We start from the raw sequence: 21,921 nt of genomic DNA, 5'->3' as shown, positions 1-21,921 counted from the left end.
AACTGTGGAGAGTGTGTTCCTCCCTGCTTCTGTATGTAGTACATGGCAGTCATGTTGTCCGTCCGGATCAACACGACCTTGTTGCACAGGTGTACTTTGAAAGCTTTCATTGCCATGAAGATTGCCATCAATTCCAGAAGGTTGATGTGCATTTTCTTTTGCTGTGCTATCCATAGTCCCTGCACTGTGTAGTGGAGTACATGAGCTCCCCATCCCTGGAGAGATGCGTCCGTCGTCAGTATAATCTGTGGTACAGGCTCCTGGAACGGTCGGCCCTTGCAAAGGTTTTGTGGGGTTCCACCAATGCAGAGAGTTGTACGCCCGACCGCTCACCAACACTAGGTCTTTTAATTGTCCTTGAGCCTGATTCCACTGACGTGCCAAGCACTCCTGAAACGGACGCATATGTAGTCTCGCGTGCAGGACTATGAAGATGCAGGAGGCCATCATGCCTATCAACTGCATGAACACTTTTGCTGGAAGCGAGTGTTGGGGTCTGAATTTTTGTATCAGCAATTGCATGCTGTTTATCCTCACTGAATTTGGCTGAGCTTTGGCTGCCAGAGTGTTTATTGTCGCGCCCAGGTACTGTCGCACGTGGGCGGGCTGAAGATATGACTTTGGATAATTCAGCGAGAATCCCAGATTCTGAAGAAGATGAAGGATGTGGGACATGTGGCTGGCACACTGCTGGGCCGTCTTTGCTTGAATAAGCCAGTCGTCCAGATAAGGGTAGACATGTATGTGCTGTCTCCTTAGGTGTGCTGCTACTGTCGCCAGGCACTTTGTGAACACCCTGGGTGCCGTTGTTACTCCGAAAGGGAGGACTTTGAACTGATAATGTTGATCTTGAATAGTGAACCTGAGATACTGTCTGTGTGATGGGTGTATGGGTATATGGAAATACGCATCTTTTAGATCCAGTGTTGCGAGGAAGTCTCCCTGACTAACAGTAGAACCTGCTGTAAGGTGAGCATATGAAAATGCTCTGACAGAATGTATCTGTTTAGAGGCCTGAGGTCCAGTATGGGTCTGAGAGACCCGTCCTTTTTGGGTATTAAGAAATACAGAGAGTACACCCCTGAGCCTTGGTCTTCTACAGGCACGCGCTCTATGGCTCCTTTTTGCAGCATGCTGACGACCTCCTGCTGCAATAAGTGTAAGTGCTCTGCGGACATAGGCCGGTGTCTTGGTGGTATGTTGGGTGGAATGGATGTCAGCTCTAGACAGTACCCGTACTGGACAATGTCTCTCACCCACCTATCTGTGGTGATGGATTTCCAGACCGGCAGGAACTGCTGCAGTCTCCCCCCGACAGGTGTTATATGGTCAGGGGGCAGTGACAGGGCGTCACTGTTTGTTACTGGCAGAGGATCTGGAATTGTTGTTTCCTCTTCCTCTGCCCTTGATGTTGTGTCCACGATATCCACCCCTGTTGTGTTTATTGTAGGTGGTTTGTGTACCTCCTTTATTATACTGTGTCTGCTGTGTGTTTTGGCCTCTTAAAGGTCCTCTAATATTGGAGCGTCGAAAAGAGCCACCCCGAAACTGCTGTGACTGCAGAGCCCCCATAGACTTCGCAGTCTCTGTGTCTTTTTTAATCTTTTCAAGGGTGGTGTCAACCTCAGGTCCAAATAAGTAGTCCGGGTTTACTGGCTGATTGAGGATAGTAGTTTGTGTTTCCAGTTTGAATCCTGAGATTCTTAACCAGGCATGCCTTCTTAACATGACGCTAGTGTTAATGGCCCTGGCTGCAGTGTCAGTTGCGTCTAGCGTGCACTTGATGGAAGCATTGGTTATAAGCTTTCCTTCTTGGATTAGTAACTCCGCTCCCTCCCTGTACTGATCTGGTAGGTGTTGCAACAGTGTCTCAAGGGTATCATAATGGGACCTGTTATATCTGGCTAAGAGTGCCTGAGTGTTGGCAATGCGCCAGATGTTCGCTGCCTGCGCTGCTCCCTTTTTCCTGAAGTTTCTAGTACTTTCGATTCCTTGTCAGGAGGGGGAGCATCACCTGTAGTCTGAGAGTTTGCTCTCTTACGTGCATTAGAAAAAACTAATGAGTCCAATGGCAACTGTCCTCTTATATAAGTAGGGTCCACAGGTGCCGGGCTATATTTTTTTTTCAATTCTAGGGTTTAATACCCTTGCCCTGGTGGTTTCCTTAAAAATGTCACCAGCATGCTTAAGGACCCCTTTTAGCATGGGCAGAGTCTTGACGGTTCTTTCCGAAGTGGAAAAGGTGTCGACCAGAAAATCTTCCTCAACAGGGTCAGCATGTAGTTGCACATCATGGTTACCTGCCGCTCTTTCAATAAGGGCGTTGAAGGCAGTGGTGTCCTCAGTAGGAGATGTTTTTACATTGTATGCATGTGTGTCGGGGGCACTTTGCGGATCCCTTGGGTCAGCTGGGTCTGCCCATGGTTGGTTCTGATTATCGGGATCAGTGTCCACATGATAAGTGTCATCCTCATTTTCATCATCCCCTGCATCCACATCTGAGTATGTGGGTGAAAAAGACTGAGGTTCTTGTCCATAGGATTGCAGAGGTTCCACAAGAACTGGCGATGTGGTTGAATCCCTCTTCTTTTTTAATGGAATCTTATATGACTCCATTGGTGTTTCTGGTACAATTTTCCTCTTATACATGGACAGTCTACCAGTGTCCGAGTCGATGAACTGCCTCGACTCCTGTTCTTCAGGCTCCTCTGTAGCCCCCAGTCCCATCGACACTCCTTTAATGGCTCCGATACCCTTTCTCGGTTCGAACATCTTCGGTAGCACCATCGGTGGCAACCCGAATTTGATTGGTGTTGATGCGGTCTGAATGTTTCCGACCAACTTCGGGGTTGGGGCCTTCTTCGGCCCGACCGTTGTAGCCTTTTCTCTGATGCGTTGGAGTGACTCCCGACACCTCTTTGGATAAGAATGGGGTCGGCTGCGTCGACTCGACAGGGTCCTTGGAGCCAGTCTTTGTCTTGGCCGCAGGCCTTGTCCGAGGATCGACCCCCTCTCTTGGTTCGAGCCTTTTGTCTGTGTCGGCTCTCTTCGGCGCCGACTTTGTCGGTTCGACAGCCTTGACTTTGGTCTTCGTTACCCCAACCTTCGGCTCGACGACCTTTTTGAACTTCTCGGTATCGACTGCCTTTTTCTGTTTCTTCGGCTCCGAGGGGTTTCATGCCTTGGAACCAACCAGAGTCAGCTGCACTTTTGGTTTCGGTTTTGGCAGTGATGCTTTCGGTTTCTTTGGATCGACCGATGGCAGTTTCGATACCGATGGCTCTTTATATATATGTTCGTAGCCGGGCCTTTATGCGGGGCTGTAGAACAAGTCGGTAGATCTCGGGTAAGGCCTTGTGGTGATCCCACGACCTGAGCCTTATCGAGTGCTTCATAGTCGGCCCCCGTATCGCCTGAGCTATCTTCTACGGCCCCAAGGGCCTCCGCGTCCTCTCCTACCTTATCGACAACGTTTTCTTCCTCTTCCAATATTTCTTCATCTTCGGCGTCATACTCGGAGTCATGCCCCGAAACAGGATCCGAGTGTTCTTCCCGATCCTCCAGATCAACGACCTCCTCGTCTTCGGTCCCGAAGACGTTTTCTGGATTAGGCGCTGATCTCTGCGACTCTAATCGAGCCGCTCGTCGAATTCGAAGAGTTTTCTTCGACCTGAACCGGGCACAGGCCATACAGTTGGCTTTGTTGTGATCCGGGGACAGGCACTTGTTGCACACCGGGTGGACATCGATGTGCTGGTATTTTGCATTGCAAAGTGGACACCTCTTGAATGGGCTTCTTTCCATCGTAGATCGAAGATCGGGTCGAGTGTGGAAAAAAACCGTCTGTTTCCTCGATGTCCCCTCGAAGCAATGATATTGGTACCGAATGAAACTATACCGACGCTGTCGAAATCCTTTTGGCTTTGTAGAAAGTTTTCCTAACTTGAGCTAAGATAGTAACATCCGAACCCAATGGCGGAAAAAAACAATCTGAGGATGGAGGCGATGCCCATGCGCACTGTAGTCCAGGGGAGGAGTCACCCATCTCGTGATACTTCGAAGACTCTTCCAGGACAACAATGTGCAATCATCCGGACCCAAAACTAGGCGGCGATCTATGCACAGATATGAATTCAGCAGTCCACATGCCTCGAACACTATGTATTTTAAGTTCTTTTACACACATAGTCAAAGGGCTCAGGGGTAAAGGCATTTATGCTCTGATGCACAACTAAACGATAGCTAGCTATCCCATTGGGCGATCTTCTTATCCTTACAGGATAGGATCGTGGACATCTGGATTTTATTTGTTTCAAAGGGAAAGTGTGGAATGCTCATTTGTTGGGATAGATGAGGATACAAGCAGACAATATTCTCTTATTATTCTTCAGTGGCAGTAATAGTGTTTTTTGCTGCTAAGAATTCCCTCTGTCAGTGTCCACTAGGCAAAGCATCAATGTTCTATAATAGTTGTAACAGATGGGAATCGCAAGAGAGATCTCTAAAGGCAAATGTTTCAGAAATCAGACATTACTATCTAACCTACTTTACTATGCACTTAACATAAAGGCTTTATTCAGGGGGGTGTTGGTGCTTGGGGACATTAATGGCCAAATGCCTCTCCTTTAACCCCTTCACTGCGGCCGCGATTTTACCGCTGTGCGGTAAACAAAAGAACAGGGCAGGGCCGTGACGAACCCCAGCCGTCATCAGCACACGCCCACCGCGGGGCGTGACGGCTGGGGTTCGTCACCAGCATGGGAGGAATTAAATATCAGAGAGTGGACTTTTAAAGCCTTGGATTAACTCCTCCCTCGACTGTAAACAGAAGAGCAAAACAAGAGATGAAAGGAAATAAACATAGAAGTTCCACTGGCATCTTAACAGGATAACTAATTTGTCGTACCTTATTCAGTTCACCTAGCCAGCCTCTTTACTTCCTCTGATAGAACACATTAGTCTAATGTGATGAAAGAACCCGCCTTTACGGTTAAATATAAGAGGTTGAAAGTGTTAATTTACCTCACCATGAGTTATCTTGCCATCACTCTTCACCTTGATACTACTTACTACTTACTAATGGCTAATAGTAAATGACAGTGGTCCAGCATTCAAACACAATGGGAGGTTTACAATCAATTCAATGTTGAGCGAGGAGAAGTCTCTCAACACACATTAAGTTAAAAACCAAACCTGCTTTCATCTCAGACAAATGTTGCCAGGGGGATTGATGTTGCAGTGTTGGACAAAAAAATTCACAAATAGCTTGACAAAACAGCGCCCATTACCCTTAAATTTATGTACCTTGAGCAAACAAATAAGATAAAACTACCCCTTTCTGTTGTATTAGACTGCATGCATTATAGTTGCCCAGTTGTTGTCTATATAACTTTTCTGATAGTTTAGAAATACTGGCTATGCAGGTTAGCTAGCATCACCCCATGCAATACTGTTGAAAAGTGTTAAGGATGGAGACACTGAATCCAAGGATAAGTTCATTCTTTCTTCTCTGCTCTACTTATCGGCAAAGCCCCTTTGATCATTATAACTCTTAAAGAGAGCAGTCAAATAACCTCCCAATCTTGGGGTGCCAAAATGGTCCCCATTCGGTCTATATTAGTTGTTAACATCACTTCCTCGATCAGTGCAATAATACAGAGCCTTACCTGCCCACTCTTAAAGCCATGTATATATCTGGTATTTCTGCATCTGCCCACAACAATGTATACTGAGTTTTTAGACCTTATAATGTTCTGAAATGTTGTCTACAATTAGATCATTAAGGCAGTAGACACACAACCTTCCTCTACATTTTTTTAACTATATTTCTAATGATACTGATGGCATCAGTATAGTAAGGGATAATTCTATTACAATAGGGTAAGATTCAATTAATAGAACAGTACAAAATCAAAGGGGGCAATCAGATTTGCTGTGCTTCTACAATGTTGATACACAGCTCAAAATAGTTATACATAACTGACTCCTGTTTGATTGGACTTTCTTGACCAGTCCATATTTCTATCAAGATAACCATCGATATGTAACCCAAGCTCACGCACAAGGTACCTTCCACTTTGTCTCAGGGACACCTACAAATGCCAAGCTTTGAGACACCGAATATAGGGCTAGATGTTGGTAACTGGGAAATGCCGATTCCTAAATACCGAATCTTACCGATTCGGTATTTAGGAATCAGTATTTCGGATGTAGGTAAGAATTCTGTAAAAAATACCGAATTCTTAATATTCGTTATTACCGAATCGGTAATTGAGATTCGGTAATAAAGAATACCTACCCATTCATTCCTATGGGCTTGGAAGCCCAAAGGAATGAATGTGAAGACATTCGGTATTACCGAATCGGTAATACCGGGAGGTATTTCAAGGGTGCCATGGTGTCCAAAGGACACCCTGTTGCACCCCTGAAATGTGCATGTGTGCACATGTGGCACACATGCATGCCCTAAGGGCATGGATGTGTGCCACATGGCACACTTCAAAAAGCAAAAAAGTGCTTTTTGAAAGGAAATCGCGATTTACTACCAACTTGGAGTTGGTGGTAAATAGTGAGTCCTTAAGGCTGAGGTGCACTTTATTAAGTGCTACCTACATTGCATTTAAGGAATCAGTATTACCGATTCCTTAACTGCAAGGCCATAAGGAATCAGAATTAAGGAATCTGTATTTACCGATTCCTTAATACCGAATCCTCCCTACATCTCAAATGCCTAAATACCGGTCGTAATGGTGAAATTTAACGAATTTCACCGTTACCGAGCGGTATTGGGCCACCTCCATCTAGCCCATAGTGGCCTAAATAAATCTAAAACAGAAAGGGGGATAAAAACTTTGGTAGGAAAGAACAAGTTTGTTGCCTTCGGTAATGCATTACTGGTAGAGACTATCTCGCCGCAGATTACATACTTTAGAATTATCCCCATGAGTCAGAGTGGATCCAGATATTTTTTGTGAACTGTATCCTTGCACACCGGTAGGTGGCGTCGCTCTGCTCCGCGTGGCATCATCATAGTGTTGTGTGCGGTGCCTATATAGGCACCACACCAGCATGTTGATATCAGTTTCTTTTCGCGGCTTTCCACGCCAGCCATGAAGACTGCTGACACTGGTGTGTTAAAACTAGGGCCTTGAAAGGGGGAATAAACCCATTTGCGTGGATGATAGGTAGGTTGGTTGGTAAGGAAATCTGTGGTTAGATGGAGTCTCTACCAGATAATGCATTACCGAAGGTATGTAAATTGTTCATCTGATACACTTCTAGCCACTGTTTCTTTACCTTAGAATAGATACTCAAGCAATACATACCTGGAGGTGGGGCTATGAAACAATTTCACACTAAAATGTCCTGCAAGACCGAGCGGGCAAAGTGCCTGTCCAGACAGACGCAACTGTGCAGGCAGTATTGTTTTGTGCAGAGGCGTCCACATAGGTACTTGGCAGATGTCCAGGACCGGGACGCTGTGTGCTACCACAGTGGTCACAGCCTTGGATCTTGTGGAATGAGCATGCAAGCCCTCAGGGGGTTACTTCAAGGCCAATATGTAAGAGATCCTAATGCAGAACACGGTCCATCAAGAGATGGTCCTCTTCTGCGCAGCCTTTCCCTTCGTTACTGACATATCCCACGAAGAGTTGGTCGTCCACCCGGAAACTCTTCCGTGCAGCCAAGGTAGAAAAACAACTAACTTTTTGGGTGCAGTCAGTGAAGTTGTTCCTCTACCTTAGAGGACTGTGGTGGAGCATAAAATGTAGGCATTGTGATGGACGGGCCTACATGAAAAGGAAAAATCACTTTCTGCAGAAGGGAAGTTCTAGAGTGAAGAACCAGCTTGTCTGGGTAGATGTTCAGACATGGAGGCTTGGATGACGAAGCCTGACGCTCACTGACCCTCTAGGCAGATGTTATTGCCACCAGGAAGGCCGTCTTGATGGTAAGGAGACTGAGAGGACAATTGTGCAGGGGCTCAATGGGAGCACACATCAGTAACGTCAGTACCAGATTAAGGTTCCACTGAGGCATGATAAAAGAGGAAACAAATGTTGCAAAACTTTTAGGAACCTATGTACAATAGGGGATCTGAGGAGAGATGGCAGGTTAGGCAACTGCAAAAAGTCGGATATAGCAGAAAGGTAGCTCTTTAAGGTGCTCAGAGCATAGCTCTGTTGGGAAAGGGAGAGAAAACAAAGAAGCACCTGATAAAGGGGAGAAGAAAGGTTAGCAACCAGTCTTTGTAATGTAATGTAAAAAATTACTTATAAAGCGCGGCATACACCGGACCGTTTCTTGGCGCTGTTCACTTTATTCGGTGAGAGGCGGGGGGGGGGGGGGGGGGGGCTGGTGGTTTGCGAAAAGCTTATGTACTTATGTATAAACACTACGGAAAAGGTGTGTTTTAAGGAGAGACCTAAATTGAGAATGAGAAGAAGAGAGTCTGAGTTCCAGTGGGAGAGAGTTCCAAAATGAGGGGGCCAGAAAAGAAAATCTGAGACCACCATGTTTTTTGCGTCTGTATCTGGGTGCCTGGAGTGGTGCATGGTCAGAGGATCGGAGGTGCCTGGAAGGGACATAGTGATGTAGGAGGGAAGAAATGAAGGACGGGCCGATACCGGCCAAAGATTTATGAGTAAGGCAACCAAGTTTGAACTTACAGCGCTCTGATACAGGAAGCCAATGAAGGGCTTTGAGCAGAGGGTGGACATGATGATGTTTGGGTTGATGATAGATCAGGCGAGCTGCCTGATTCTGTATCAACTGCAGTCGTTTGATTTGATATTGAGGGATGCCTACATACAAAGCGTTAGCATAGTCGATCCGAGAGATGACTAGGGCAAGCAGTGCCAGAGTGAGGGCTTCGGTGGTCAAGAAGTGGACTATTTTTCGGATCTTCCTAAGCTGAAAAAAGCAAGCAGATACAGTGGCATTGACCTGATGCTTCATAGAGAGATCGTGGGAGATATAAACCCACAGGCTTTCCACTTTATCAGCAGGGCGGGGAGGGGGGCCAAGTGAAAGGGGCCAGAAAGTGGAGTTCCAAGGGTTGGATGGGCCTCCGACAAGAACAAGCTCCGTCTTGTCGGGATTAAGTTTGAGATGGTGGGCGCCCATCCAATTACTGATATGACAGAGGGTGGATTGGAAATTTTGGGCTGCTTCGTCAGAGGAGTCAAGGTTGAAGACAAGGTGAATGTCGTCTGCATAGTTAAATGCAGAGACATTCCTTCCCCGGAGGGAGCGGATCAAAGGGGTGAGGTACAGGTTAAAAAGAAGTGGTGACAAGGACGAACCCTGTGGAACACCGCAGGTAAGCATCCTCCTGTCAGCCGAAAACTGGGAGAGTCGGACGGATTGGTGGCGGTTCGTCAGAAAGGAACGGACCCAGTTAAGGGCCGTCCCACCGATGCCTGCTTCTTTGACACGGTCGACCAAGATGGTGTGGTCGACCGTGTCAAAGGCAGCCGACAGATCCAGAAGGACCAAGGCTTGGCTGATGTTGGAGTCAGCGCCTCTACGGAGTTCCTCCATGACAGAGAGGATAACCGCCTCGGTCGAATGGGCAGGTCTAAACCTGGCTTGCTGGGAATCAAGGAAGTTGGAGTCTTCGATGAAGGAGCTAAGGACGCTGGTCACGTGAGTCTCAAGTACCTTACTCAGGTAAGGGAGCAGGGAAATGGGACGGAAATTACCCATAACCCCGGAATCAGCGTTGGGTTTTTTTAATATAGGAACCACCTCAGCATTCTTAAAATGGCTGGGGACCTCACCGAGCAGTAAAGAGTTGTTCAGGAGGGCCAGCGGAGGGGCGGGGCAAGCCGAGAAGGCGGCCCGGAGAATCTCAGGAGGGCAACAATCTGTGGGGGAACCAGATGAAACTTTATTGAGTAGGGAGAAAAAAATTTTCCTGTAGTATGGGGGGGAGCTGAGTCAGGGAGTGGGGGTTAAAAGAGGAGGTGACCTCAGAGAGGGGCGTCACCGGCGGTCCGGAGGATATACTGTTTTTGATTTTGCTGATTTTTTCTATAAAAAACAGTTGAGGGAGTCGCAGAGGGCCTGGGAGGGAAGGGGTTTAATAGTCACCCTATCCGGATGTGAAAGCTCCTCCACAATGGCAAAAATTTCTTTGGATTTTTGCACAGAGTTAAGAATTTTTGAGGAGAAGTAGGCGGTTTTAGCTGCTGAGATAGCTGCTGAGATAGTCTTTTTGCACAGCATGCAACAAAATTGCCCACCAGTAAGAGTATACTGTTTTGTTGGAGGGACACCCGGCTCCCAAGAAAATATAGCAGACTTCGGCAGAAGGTCAAAAGCTGTCAACTGTTACAGCTCAATCTTCACACATGAATTTAGAGTGTAGACAGAATCAAGTGGAGAACCCTCCCTCGCGGCAGTCTGATTGGAGGACCGATGTCTATGCTCAACAGCTTGGGATACCAAACTATCCGAGTCCAGTCCACAGCCACAAGGATGACTTGGGTCCGGTTGTTCCTAATCTTCTGGAGAACTCTGAGCAGGAGTAGTGATGGCCCAACGGCATTATTATTATTATTATTATTATTATGTTTCTTATATAGCGCCTGAATCGACCCCGAAGGGGTATCTCCGCGCTTGCCTTGGGAACCCGTCCTGGCTTTTCCCTGTGAGATAGCCCCTACAGGGCATCCCCAAGGTGAAAGCCAGGCATCCCGCCGCGGGGGGCCGTTGTGGAGATTAAGCAAGCTTAATGCCCAGAGTTGCAGAGTGTGAACCCATGATTAGGTCAGGCACCGAAGCGAGAATTATCGAGTCCATGGACATTTGAGCTCAAGACCCTGCCGCGTCGGGAATTGAACCCTGGTCCCGGGTCTGACCTCTGCTTCAGGGTCTGCCTGCTCTAACCAGTGAGCCACACTTCTCTAAAGGAGTGCTGAGCTCCACTCTAGACTAAAAGTCTCTAAGCGAGAGCCGCTGTGAAAACACCAGCATGCAGAACTGAGGACATTGCATGGTCTCTGCTGTGGCGAGCAGATCTAACCAAGGCTCTCCAAACTGCTAAAAGAGACCTTGCACCACCTCAGGATGGAGACTCCATTTGTGTTCCACTAGGCATCTTCGCTGAGTTTGTTTGCCCTGGAGTTCAGAAAGCCCACCAAGTGTTGAACTACCAGAGATATTCCCTATTGTTGCCGCCATGTCCAGGGACGCAGGGCCTCTTGACAAAGGTTAAACTACCCTAGACTGCCCTGCTTGGTGCAGTACCACACAGCAGTAGTGCTGTCCGTGAACACTAGAACTAGCCATTCTCTGATGGAGGGTAGAAAGCCTTTTAAAAGCAGCCGGATTGCCCAGAGCTTCAGAAAGAGGATGTGAAGCCCGGATTCCGCCGGAGACTGGAGTCCTCTGACATCCACCTCTCTCAGATGACCGCCCCATTCCTGAAATGACTCATCTGTCACTCCTGTGAAATCTGGTTGGGGAAGGGAGAGGGGTCTGCTGCTAACCCAATCGTGGTTAGTTTCCCACCACTGCAGATCTTTTGAAGATCCCTCTGAGATCTGGACCATGTCAGAGAGATTACCTTTATGCTGCACCCACTGTAAGGAGTAGTTTCTTTTCTGTAACTCAAGTTCTGTAGTAGGGGTATCTTTGTTATAGTCATAATCTAGTGAATAGTCCCGCCCATGTGCGTTGACCCCGGAGCAATCAAAAATAATCTCTTAAAGTGTCGAAAAAATGCAGAACTGCACAGACACTTAAGAGAGAATTTAAAGACACATAATGCAGCCTATAAACAGGCTACACTGTCCAGTACTTCAGCTAGAAATTCCACCAAAAATCCACAAAGCAGCAAAGCCTGTCCAGATTTCCCTTGCCTTCAGCAAAAACCCCTCTGGAATGATAGAGAGGAAGACATGGACAGACAAGCCCCATAGGCTGCCATTATGTGGCTCAGAACAGGATACTGTGCCTTTAAGAGAACTTTCCAGAACTTCACAGTATCCCAGAATGCCCTGCAGGTCTCTCTTACTTTCAGTTCTTTTTGAAGGCGTAACACGCCAGACCTGTAGCATTCCTTACATGAATATCTTTCTCCACCGGGGAGGAGGGCGGGCGCTAATGACTAACAGAGATACCCCTACTACAGAACTGGAGTTACAGAAAAGAAACTACTCCTTCTGTGGTAGGGGATCTCTGTGTATAGTCATAATCTAGTAAATAGAATGGCAAGCCCATCCCCACAACAAAGCGGCGGTGGAGAAAATAAACTAACACCACTATTGTGCGAACAAATTCCGCAGCGAAGCCTGTCCAACCTGAGCATCCGCCCTGGCATCAGTGTCCAGACAGTAATGCTTAGCAAAGGTATGAACCGACTTCCAAGTGGCGGCCTTGCAAATTTCTGCAATCGGCACATTACGGAGGAAGGCTGTCGTGGCAGCCTTGCCCCTGGTGGAATGAGCCTTAGGCTTACCTCCTAAGGTCTTATTAGCTTTCTGGTAACACAGTTGTATGCAGGACACAATCCACCTAGAGATGGACTGCTTAGAGGTCGCAAGACCCGTCATGACCGATCCATAATTGATAAACAATTGGTCTGACCTACGAATACCTTTGGTCTTATCCAGATAAAATTTCAACACCCTCCTAACATCCAGGGAATGTAGAGACCTTTCCGCTGGAGATGAAGGGTTCTGAAAAAACGTAGGTAAAGTTATAGTCTGGTTGACATGAAAGTCAGAAATAACCTTGGGAAGAAATTTAGGGTGAGTACGCATAACAACCTTAGCAGCATGAAATACAGTATAAGGTTCATTACAACACAACGCCTGAATTTCACTCACCCTGCGGGCCGATGTAATGGCCACGAGGAACGCCGCCTTCCAGGAAGGTGCTGCAACGAAGCCTTATGAAGGGGTTCAAAAGGCTCCTTCATCAATCTGGACAGCACCACATTCAATTCCCATGAAGGCGACGGAAGCCGGACAGGAGGGAACACTTTCTTCAAGCCTTCCAAAAAGTCCTTGATCACAGGGATCTGGAAGAAGGAAGTCTGTAAAGGGCTTTTCCTGTAGGCAGTCAATGCAGCGAGATGAACCTTAATGGAATGAACATTAAGGCCAGACCGCGCCAAATGCAGAAGGTACGGAAGGATGACATCTTCCTTGCACGTCGTTGGGTCAAAGTTCCTGGACACACACCAGATACAAAACCTCTTCCACTTGTAAGCATAAGAAGTCCGAGTGGAAGGTCTCTTAGACTCCTTCAGTATGTCCATGCAATCTTCGGGCAGATTCAAATGGCCATATTGCACTATCTCAGGAGCCATGCCGCCAAACTCAAGGACGAGAGGTTGGGGTGCAACATCTGCCCCCCGAACTTCGTGAGAAGGTCCGGCCTGCACGGCAGCCGTATGTGCGGAAGGATTGACCGGTGTAGAAGGTCCGTGAACCACCACTGTCTGGGCCATTCCGGGGCAATCAGGATCATACGTGCCCTGGACCGAGCCAGCTTGATGAGCACCGCTGGAATCAGGGGAATGGGCGGAAAAGCGTAAACAAAGCTGTTCGACCAGTTGATCCAGAGTGCATTCCCCAGCATCCCTTGCTGGTAGTACCTGGAGGCGAAGTCTCGGCATTTGCTGTTTTCGGCTGTGGCGAACAGATCTACGTCTGGCGTCCCCCACCTTTCGAAGACTTCTCCTAGTACTTCGTCGTTTATGACCCATTCGTGGTTTTCCTGAATCAGTCTGCTCAGTGCTTCTGCCTGAACATTCTGCACACCTGGTAGATGGGTAGCCGTTATCGTCAATCCTCTGGTCAGAAGCCAGCGCCAGATCGTCTGCGCCTCCCGAGACAGAGTGCGCGATCTCGACCCCCCCTGCTTGTTGAGGTAATACATTGTGGTTGTATTGTCCGTCTGTACAAGCAGAGAGTTGGTCTGGAAGGACGGAAGAAAGGCCTTCAGTGCCAAGTGAACAGCTCTGAGTTCCAGGAAATTGATGTGATACGTGGACTCCATCTGAGACCACGTTCCTTGAATCTGTAAGTCTACCGAATGCACTCCCCAGCCTTGGAGAGAAGCATCCGTCACGATAGTCTGAGTAGGGATGTCCTTGTGGAGGGGAACCCCTCTGAGGAGATTCTCCACTGAACACCACCACTTCAGAGACTGAAGAGCATGCAGAGACAGTTGTATCTTGTCGTCCCAAGATCCTTTCCTCTGGTCCCATTGGTCCTCCAAGCACTCCTGCAGAGGTCTCATGTGTAGCCGTGCATGAGGAGTGAGAAAGATACAAGAGGCCATCGACCCCAGTGGACAAGATACCGTCCTCACTGTTGTAGATGGAGCGGTCATAAGAGCCTGAGCCTTCCGAAGGATCGATCGCCGTCGCTCCTCCGAAGGAGACACGCTTGCTGACAGCGTATTGATGGTGGTCCCCAAGTATTGAATGCACTGGACCGGGATCGGGACAGACTTGGACATGTTGATGTGCAACCCCAACTTGTTCAAGAGAACGTACGTCTTCTGGAAGTCTGCCTGAGCTTCCGAGAAGGAGGAGGCCTTGCTCAACCAATCGTCCAGGTACGGGTAGACAAACACCTTGTTCTTCCTGAGGTGTGCCGCTACCACTGCCATGCACTTTGAGAAAGTCCTGGGCGCAGATTTCAGCCCGAATGGCAGCACTGTGTATTGATAATGGTTGGTGCCGACTTGAAATCGCAGAAACTTCCTGTGTTTGTACGCGATGGGCACGTGGAAGTAAGCATCCTGTAGGTCTATGGCATAAAGCCAGTCCCCGCTGCAACTGAGGAAAAATCTGATGCAACGACAGCATGCGAAACTTTTCTCTGCGAATCCACTTGTTTGCCTGCCGCAAGTCCAGAATGAGCCTGAACTCGTTCTTGTCCTTCTTGCGAACCAGGAAGAACCGGGAGTACAGACCTCTTCCTCTTTGAGACAGAGGTACGTCTTCTATCGCCCTTTTCCTTAACAGGATATCGGCCTCCGCCTGGAGCGCGCGCAGTTGATACTGCGAGCTGACCGGAGAGATCGCTGGAGGAGGGCTGATGACCCGAAGACTGTATCCATTGCAAACAATATTCAGCACCCACTTGTCCTGAGTAATTTTTCTCCACTCTGCCAGAAAAAATTGAACGCTTCCCCCCAGCGGTGCGGGTAACGGATGCAGGGGAAGTAACCGCTCAGGGTCGAGACCCGGCCGGGCCCTTGTTCGCGGTAGAGGACTGCTGTCCTCCTCTACCCTTTTGTCTTTTCTGGAAGGGTCTCCGGAACTGTTGCTGTTGTTGCTGCTGTTGTCCCGAAGACTGTCCCCGTCCTCTTCCTTGTGCACCGAACCGCCTTTGGAACGGTCGGTAGGCTTTCTTTTCTTTGGGCTTCTCCAAGCCCACAGCCGTAAGGGTCTCCGCCTCCGCCTTCATGCGGACAATCTCATCATCCGCGTGTTTCCCGAATAGGGTCTCCCCAGAAAATGGCAGATTGGCCACCCGCTGCTGGGCCTCAGGCTTGAGTGACGTGAGCCGTAGCCAGGCATGCCGCCGCTGATTGATTCCATGGCAGTAACCATGTGCGGCCAACAGGGAGGCGTCCGCCGCTGCACTGATCACCTGGTTTGATACCAGCATCCCTTCCTTGAGGATCTCCTGGAAGTCCTTCCTCTTGTCTCTCGGTAGCAGTTCCACAAACTGTTGTAGGGGGTCCCACAGCACCCAGTCGTAACGGCCCAGCAGAGCTGTATCGCTGGCAGCCTTCATGGCTGCGGAAGCGGTCCCACGCGCTTTCCTGCCCGCTGAGTCGATCCATCGACTATCTTTATCTGGCGGCACTGTGGATGACGGGGAGGTAGAATGCAATTTCCTGGCCGCCGTCACTATCACTGAATCCGGTACCGGATCCACTCTCAGAAAGGCAGGGTCCGAATCCGGGGCCCTGTACTTCTTTAGAAGCCGGGACGGAGCGGCCTTCACCACCGCTGGCGTGAGGAACAGCTCCTCCGCAGGTTCCTTCAATCCAGGTACCAGAGGCAGAAGAGGGCGAGACAAGTGCTTCTTGTGAAGCGTCTCGAATATCACGGACGTCGTAGGTGTTGGAGCCGTCACCGTGATACCTAACTTCGCAGCTCCCCTCAGGAGAACTTCCTGGAATGTGGCAATGTGGCAATGTCATCCACTGGAGAGATCCTGGTCTCAGCAGAGTTCGATAATGTCGGCGAGTAGGAATGGGTCCTGTAAGAGTCCGTGCGGGACCTAGACTCTCGCCTCCTATGGCGACGCCTTGATCTGGTGGAGGATCTATGACGACTCCTTGATCTTCCTCTCCGTCCTGAGCGTGAACGGGACCTCCTCGGCCGAGGACGATCAACCGGGTCCACCGGAACGGGTGACTTGGGTTTGGACGGAGCCTTCGGTCTAGGTGTACCCTTGCGAGGCGTCGGAAGCTTAGGTAACAAAGTCGACCTCGGTGGAACCGGAGGTGGCTTCTCAGGCAACCCTGACCCAGGTTGCGGTGGAGGTAACGGAGGCGGAGTAAGCGTCCTCGGAGGGGGACCCCTCGATAACTGAGGAGGGGGAGTCACCTTCCCAGACGGGGTATACACCTCGGAATACACCGAGTGCGGCGAACCCCCTTCTCTTCCAGCCTGGGACGTAGGCGAACCTCCCACGGCATCAGGTCTACTTCCACCTCTTTTCGGCGTCGAAGAACGGCGACCATACGGCGAGCGTCGGCCCCTGGACGCCGAGCGTCTCTTCCTCGGCGTCGAACGCCTTCTGCGCCTCGACGGCGACCTTCTGTGCCTCGACGGCGACCTTTTGCGCCTCGACGGTGAACTTCAGTGCCTCGACGGCGATCCTCGGGGCCTCAAAGGCGACCTCCTGTGCCTCGACGGCGACCTCCTGTGCCTCGACGGCGACCTCCTGTGCCTCGACAGCGACCTCCCTTGCCTCGACCGGCGACCTCCTGTGCCTCGACGGCGACCTTGACGGAGAGGACCTCACCGACGACGTCCGCCTCCTCTTCGCCAACGGCGAACGGCGGTATCGCCTCGACGGCGAGCGCCGACGCCAGGATGACGATGAAACAGCCACCGTGGACATCGAAGGTCTAGTGATATCCCTCGACGCCGAGCGTCGACGTCGTTTCGTCTCCGACGATGGGGAACAGACTGCAGTCATTCCTCTCAACGCCGTAGTGGGAGCAATGGACCCAGGCGGAGAATGGTGACGCTTGCTGGTCTTCCTGCCCCTGGGGAGCCCCCCAGGGGCCTCAGCATGGGCAGAAGAAGCCCCTTCAGACCCACCTTGTGCTTTCAGTCTTCTTTCTTCGAGACCCTGAAGTCTGATCTTCTTCCTTTCCCTCAGGGTCCTTCCAGAGAAGCCTTGGCAGATAACACACTCCTCTGGAACATGAGAAGCTGGAAGGCAGAGGATACACACCCCATGGTGGTCCGACCTGGCCTTTTTCCTGGAACACTCCGAGCATTTGTCGAATAATGCAGGCATATTCGACAAAAAACAGAGTGAGAAAACCAAGAAGAAAAGCCCCACAGCACAATAAAGTACTAAATCTGTGAAAATTAGCGAACAAACACCAAATAAATTCCAAAAAGGGAGAGCTCAATGCTCCAGGGTCCTGCTAGCAGGAGCCGGAAAAAAGAACTGAAAGTAAGAGGGACCTTCAGGCATTCTGGGATACTGTGAAGTTCTGGAAAGTTCTCTTAAAGGCACAGTATCCTGTTCTGAGCCACATAATGGCAGCCTATGGGGCTTGTCTGTCCATGTCTTCCTCTCCATCATTCCAGAGGGGTTTTTGCTGAAGGCAAGGGAAATCTGGACAGGCTTTGCTGCTTTGTGGATTTTTGGTGGAATTTCTAGCTGAAGTACTGGACAGTGTAGCCTGTTTATAGGCTGCATTATGTGTCTTTAAATTCTCTCTTAAGTGTCTGTGCAGTTCTGCATTTTTTCGACACTTTAAGAGATTATTTTTGATTGCTTCGGGGTCCACACATATGGGCGGGACTATTCACTAGATTATGACTATACACAGAGATCCCCTACTACAGAACTTCAGATCCCATTGTAGAGCCTGCATATGCCAGCGAGCATGTGCTACCAGCAGGATGCACAAGGCCATGAGTCCCAGCAGCCTCAGAATCAGCCTCACTGAAATCCAAGGATAGAGGCAGAACATTCTGGACTCGCCATTCGAGAGGAAAGGCCTGAATCCGCACTGTGTCCAGAATAGCTCTGAAGTGTCTGAGATGGTGTCAGGTGTGACCTCCGCGCATTTATAGCAAACCCCAGCGAATGAAAGATGTCCGCCATAGTCTGGAGGTGGGAGACGACAGCCTGGGACGAGCATGCCTTCAGCAGCCAGTCGTCGAGATAGAGGAAGACTGGCACTCCTGATCTCCGCAAATGAGCTGCAACCACCACCATTACCTTGGTGAACGCTCGAGGGGTGCTGGGAAAGCCAAAAGGGAGCATGCCAAGCTGCAAGTGCTCGTGGGCCATCAAAAACATCAGGTAACACGTGTCGGTAGGCAGAGTGGGAATGTGGAAATGAATTCATCTTGCAAGTCCAACTCTACCGTCCAGTATCCCAGGCAAGAGAGGACTTGAACAAGCATAAGCATTTTGAACTTCTTCTTGAGGAAGAAATTGAGAGGGTGCGGGTCTAGGATAGATAGATGGGCTCTGTCCTTCTTGGGCAGCAGAAAGTTGCGGAAATAGCAACCATGACCAACTTCTGTTGTCAGCACACTCTCTATGGCTCCCTTGGCCCAGAGAGCGGTCACTTCCTGGAGCAATAAAAGATAGTGCTCCTTTGGCCTGTTGCAAGTAGGTGGAATGGGTGGAGGGGTAGTCACAAAGGGGAAGGTGTTACCCCTTCGGACAATTTCAAGAAACCCATTGGCCTGATGTCATAGCGCTCCAGTGGGACAGGTGATGGTGTATCCTGCCTCCCACTGGGTGCCCATGATGGTAAGAGGGCAAACTATAAGGAATTGGAGGCTGTCTAGGGTTGTGGACTGGCCAGACTTCTGGCTTCCCAGCCCAGGAGGCCTGGGGGTGCCCCTCTGCCACGCAGAGGCTGGTAAGCTTGTCGCACTGCGGTGGCTGGGCAGGTATAGACACGGCTGGAAGAACCCTTTGTGGCTGCGAAAGGTGGATTGAAGGGGGTGAGGGGCTATGGGAAGCCCTAAAGACCTGTTCATAGTCCTGCTTTCCTTAAAGCACTCAAGCACTGAATCCGAATTGGCTCCGAAGAGAAGGAAGCCATCAAAGGGCATTTCCATAAGCTAAGCTTGGACATCCCCTGAAAAGCCAGTTCTCAGCCAGGTGTAGTGCCATAAGGCCACTGTCAATAAAACCGCCCTGCCCAGGGAGTTGGTGGTATCAAGTCCACATCTGACTGTGAACTTAGCTGCATCTCTCCCCTTGGCAAGTATGGCCCAGGCCTCCTCCAGGACGAATGGCAGCACCTGCGCAACCGAATCTCAATGAGCGTGGGAGTAATGTCCCAAAAGGCACAGGGGTTTACGGACCGCTTTGCCAGGCTGGTGGAAGAAAACATTACCTTCCCCAAGGTGTCCAGACTTGTGGGTTTCCTATCCAGTGGGGCAATAAGGAATGCACCAGGATTTACATGGGAGGTAGAGGCTTGGACCGCCAAGTTCTATCGGGTAGGGTGTTGTGTGAGAAAGTTGGGGGACTTGTGGGGCAGAGCGGTGGGCAATCGTCCTGTTCACAGGAGCTCCTGCGCTGGCTTTGGACCAAGTCCCAAGCAGGACTTCTGTAAGGGCCTCATTAAATGGGAGAAGCAGTTCCAAGGGAGACACTCCCGGTTGAGGCACCTCTGTCAAGACATTCTTCTTGACTGCCACTGAGGGCAGGCTAAGGTCCAAAACCTTAGCCACCCTTCTCACCATCATGGCAAAGGACACTCCCCTCCTCTGTGGCCATGGTCAGAGGAGAAAGCATGCCAGTATTTGTAAGTGTCCAGTCAACTGGCCTCAACCCAAGTCCTCACTCCAGTCCATTTGGGGATCTAAAGGCTGGTATTCCCCAGGGTACAGCGACCCCTCTCAATCCTACCAGAGCCCTAGCCCACAGAATGATGGCTCTGGCCTGAAAGGCATGGCTCCAGTTGGGGCTGGAGCAGGAGTTTGACAATGCCCCTTTGGCACAGTGTCGGAGTTGAGAATCTGAATAGAGGCATGGCCGCCGGTGGATGCACATGGCGCCGAGAACATCAAGAATGGTGCCGGGGAAGGTCGAGGTGGTAAGACCGGCACCAGTACGGATACAGCAATGGATCAAAGGGGCCTAACTGGTGCCGGAGAGCGAGCAACTGGTGTGGAACTAGGATGGGCCCCTCCAGAACCAGGAGGGGGCCCCTCCCGAACTAGGAGGGGTCCCTTCATGAACCAGGAGCCAGGACTCGATTGATGACAATCCATTGTCTCGTTGGCCGACGGATGAGGAGAAGTCTAGGACCTCTTCGACTTCTTACTCGAGTGAGATTAAGATTTTGGGCTCCGTGGCCGATGCTTGGTGGTTCCTCTCGACCAGGATAGAGACTGCTGCAGCGCCACACATCGGGCAGCAAGGAGCTTGAGGGACCTCACTTGAAGGCATTGGGGTGCATGGTGCAGCAATCGACGCAGGTCTCCAACATTTCTGACATGATCATATCATCTTGGTGAGATGTTGGCACCTCTGCATTTGAATACCATTAAGTGTCAAGATCTTTTAATCTGCAGACTCTTCACCAATAGCACTTCTGTTGTAGTCTTCCTCACTTGATTTGTATCATTTGTAGGACATTGGGTATGTATTGACACCTCCAACTCTTGGTGCAGATATACATGACTTGCTTTCACCAGCAACAGCCACTATCTATTCCGTTTCCCTCGATGACCATACAGTCCATGTCCACACGATATAAAATAGAGCCCATCGAAACCTTTTGCCTGCACTATGATCATACAGTTTCATAATAAAACAAGAGGTATCTCTTGTTTTATTTAGTAGCCCACAGAGCACTATGTGTGGCATCCCTGTCCCTACGCACCTCTTTTCAATCACAGCCATCCTGCAAATGGTAAACCCTCCCAATACCTTCTGAACTCCCTTCGCCCACGAGTATGCAGACGTCACCTCTTATTTTACAGTGCTACTGCAAAACATCTCTCTTCTTATGTTTTTCGTTGTCCTATATAGGGCTCTTAGTGCTGACTTCCCAGGAAGGGCTTTTATCTTCAAACTGAAAAAAATCCTTTCATAAACAGTCTGTGTATCTGTGAGTGAGATCAGTCCAGCACTGTACTCAGTCAGCCTCAGCACTGTACTCAGTCAGCAGTCTATCTCCAAAGTGCTTCACTCCCTTTATTAAGAGAACTCCAAAAGATGTCCTGTGGAGGTCCAGATGCCTCTTGCCTCTTCCATTCCACATCATGTGGTGGCCATCTTTGCTTTATGCTAGCCTGCAGTCCGGTTGAGACAGGGGCGACTTTTTTCAGGCAGTTCCATAACTTGTAACATAGAAACTCTGAAGCTGTGAGCAAGGAAATGATTCTCATCAACTGCCCTATCACTGAAGATTATCAAGGATGATGTATTTTACAATGGTGCCTCCGCTGCTAGATTGCATTATAATTCAAATGAAGTAAAGAATACGATATTTTTTTAAAAGGCAGACTGAATAATGCAGTAAAACAAAAACTAGCAATCTGGTCTTAGCTGACTCTAGTGACACATACCTTTTTTTTCTTCGAAATTCTGTTCAGCGCAGGAGGATCGTTCCACCCGTTCTGAGGTCCTGGAAGGAAAAAATTACAGCACAGCATTTACTTTGTGGAGATCAAGTTCCGATCCCTGAATGTTTACAGTTTAAAAATCATCATAC

At 49.5% G+C, this 21,921-nt stretch overlaps 1 protein-coding gene across 1 annotated transcript in view; it reads right to left on the bottom strand.

The window, feature by feature from the left end:
* The window catches only part of LOC147665198 (protein transport protein Sec31A-like), a 77,548-nt gene that overhangs the window by 25,539 nt on the left and 30,088 nt on the right, over positions 1-21,921 (bottom strand). The window contains exon 6 of the mRNA XM_086949682.1: positions 21,776-21,834. Coding sequence (XP_086805808.1) covers positions 21,776-21,834 — 59 coding nt within the window. The remainder of the gene's footprint in view (positions 1-21,775; positions 21,835-21,921) is intronic.

This window comes from Lissotriton vulgaris, unplaced genomic scaffold, assembly GCF_964263255.1.
Source record: "Lissotriton vulgaris unplaced genomic scaffold, aLisVul1.2 SCAFFOLD_1663, whole genome shotgun sequence".
Taxonomy (NCBI): domain Eukaryota; kingdom Metazoa; phylum Chordata; class Amphibia; order Caudata; family Salamandridae; genus Lissotriton; species Lissotriton vulgaris.
Note: the sequence above shows the minus strand (reverse complement) of the source record. Positions and strands in the feature narration are given on the sequence as shown.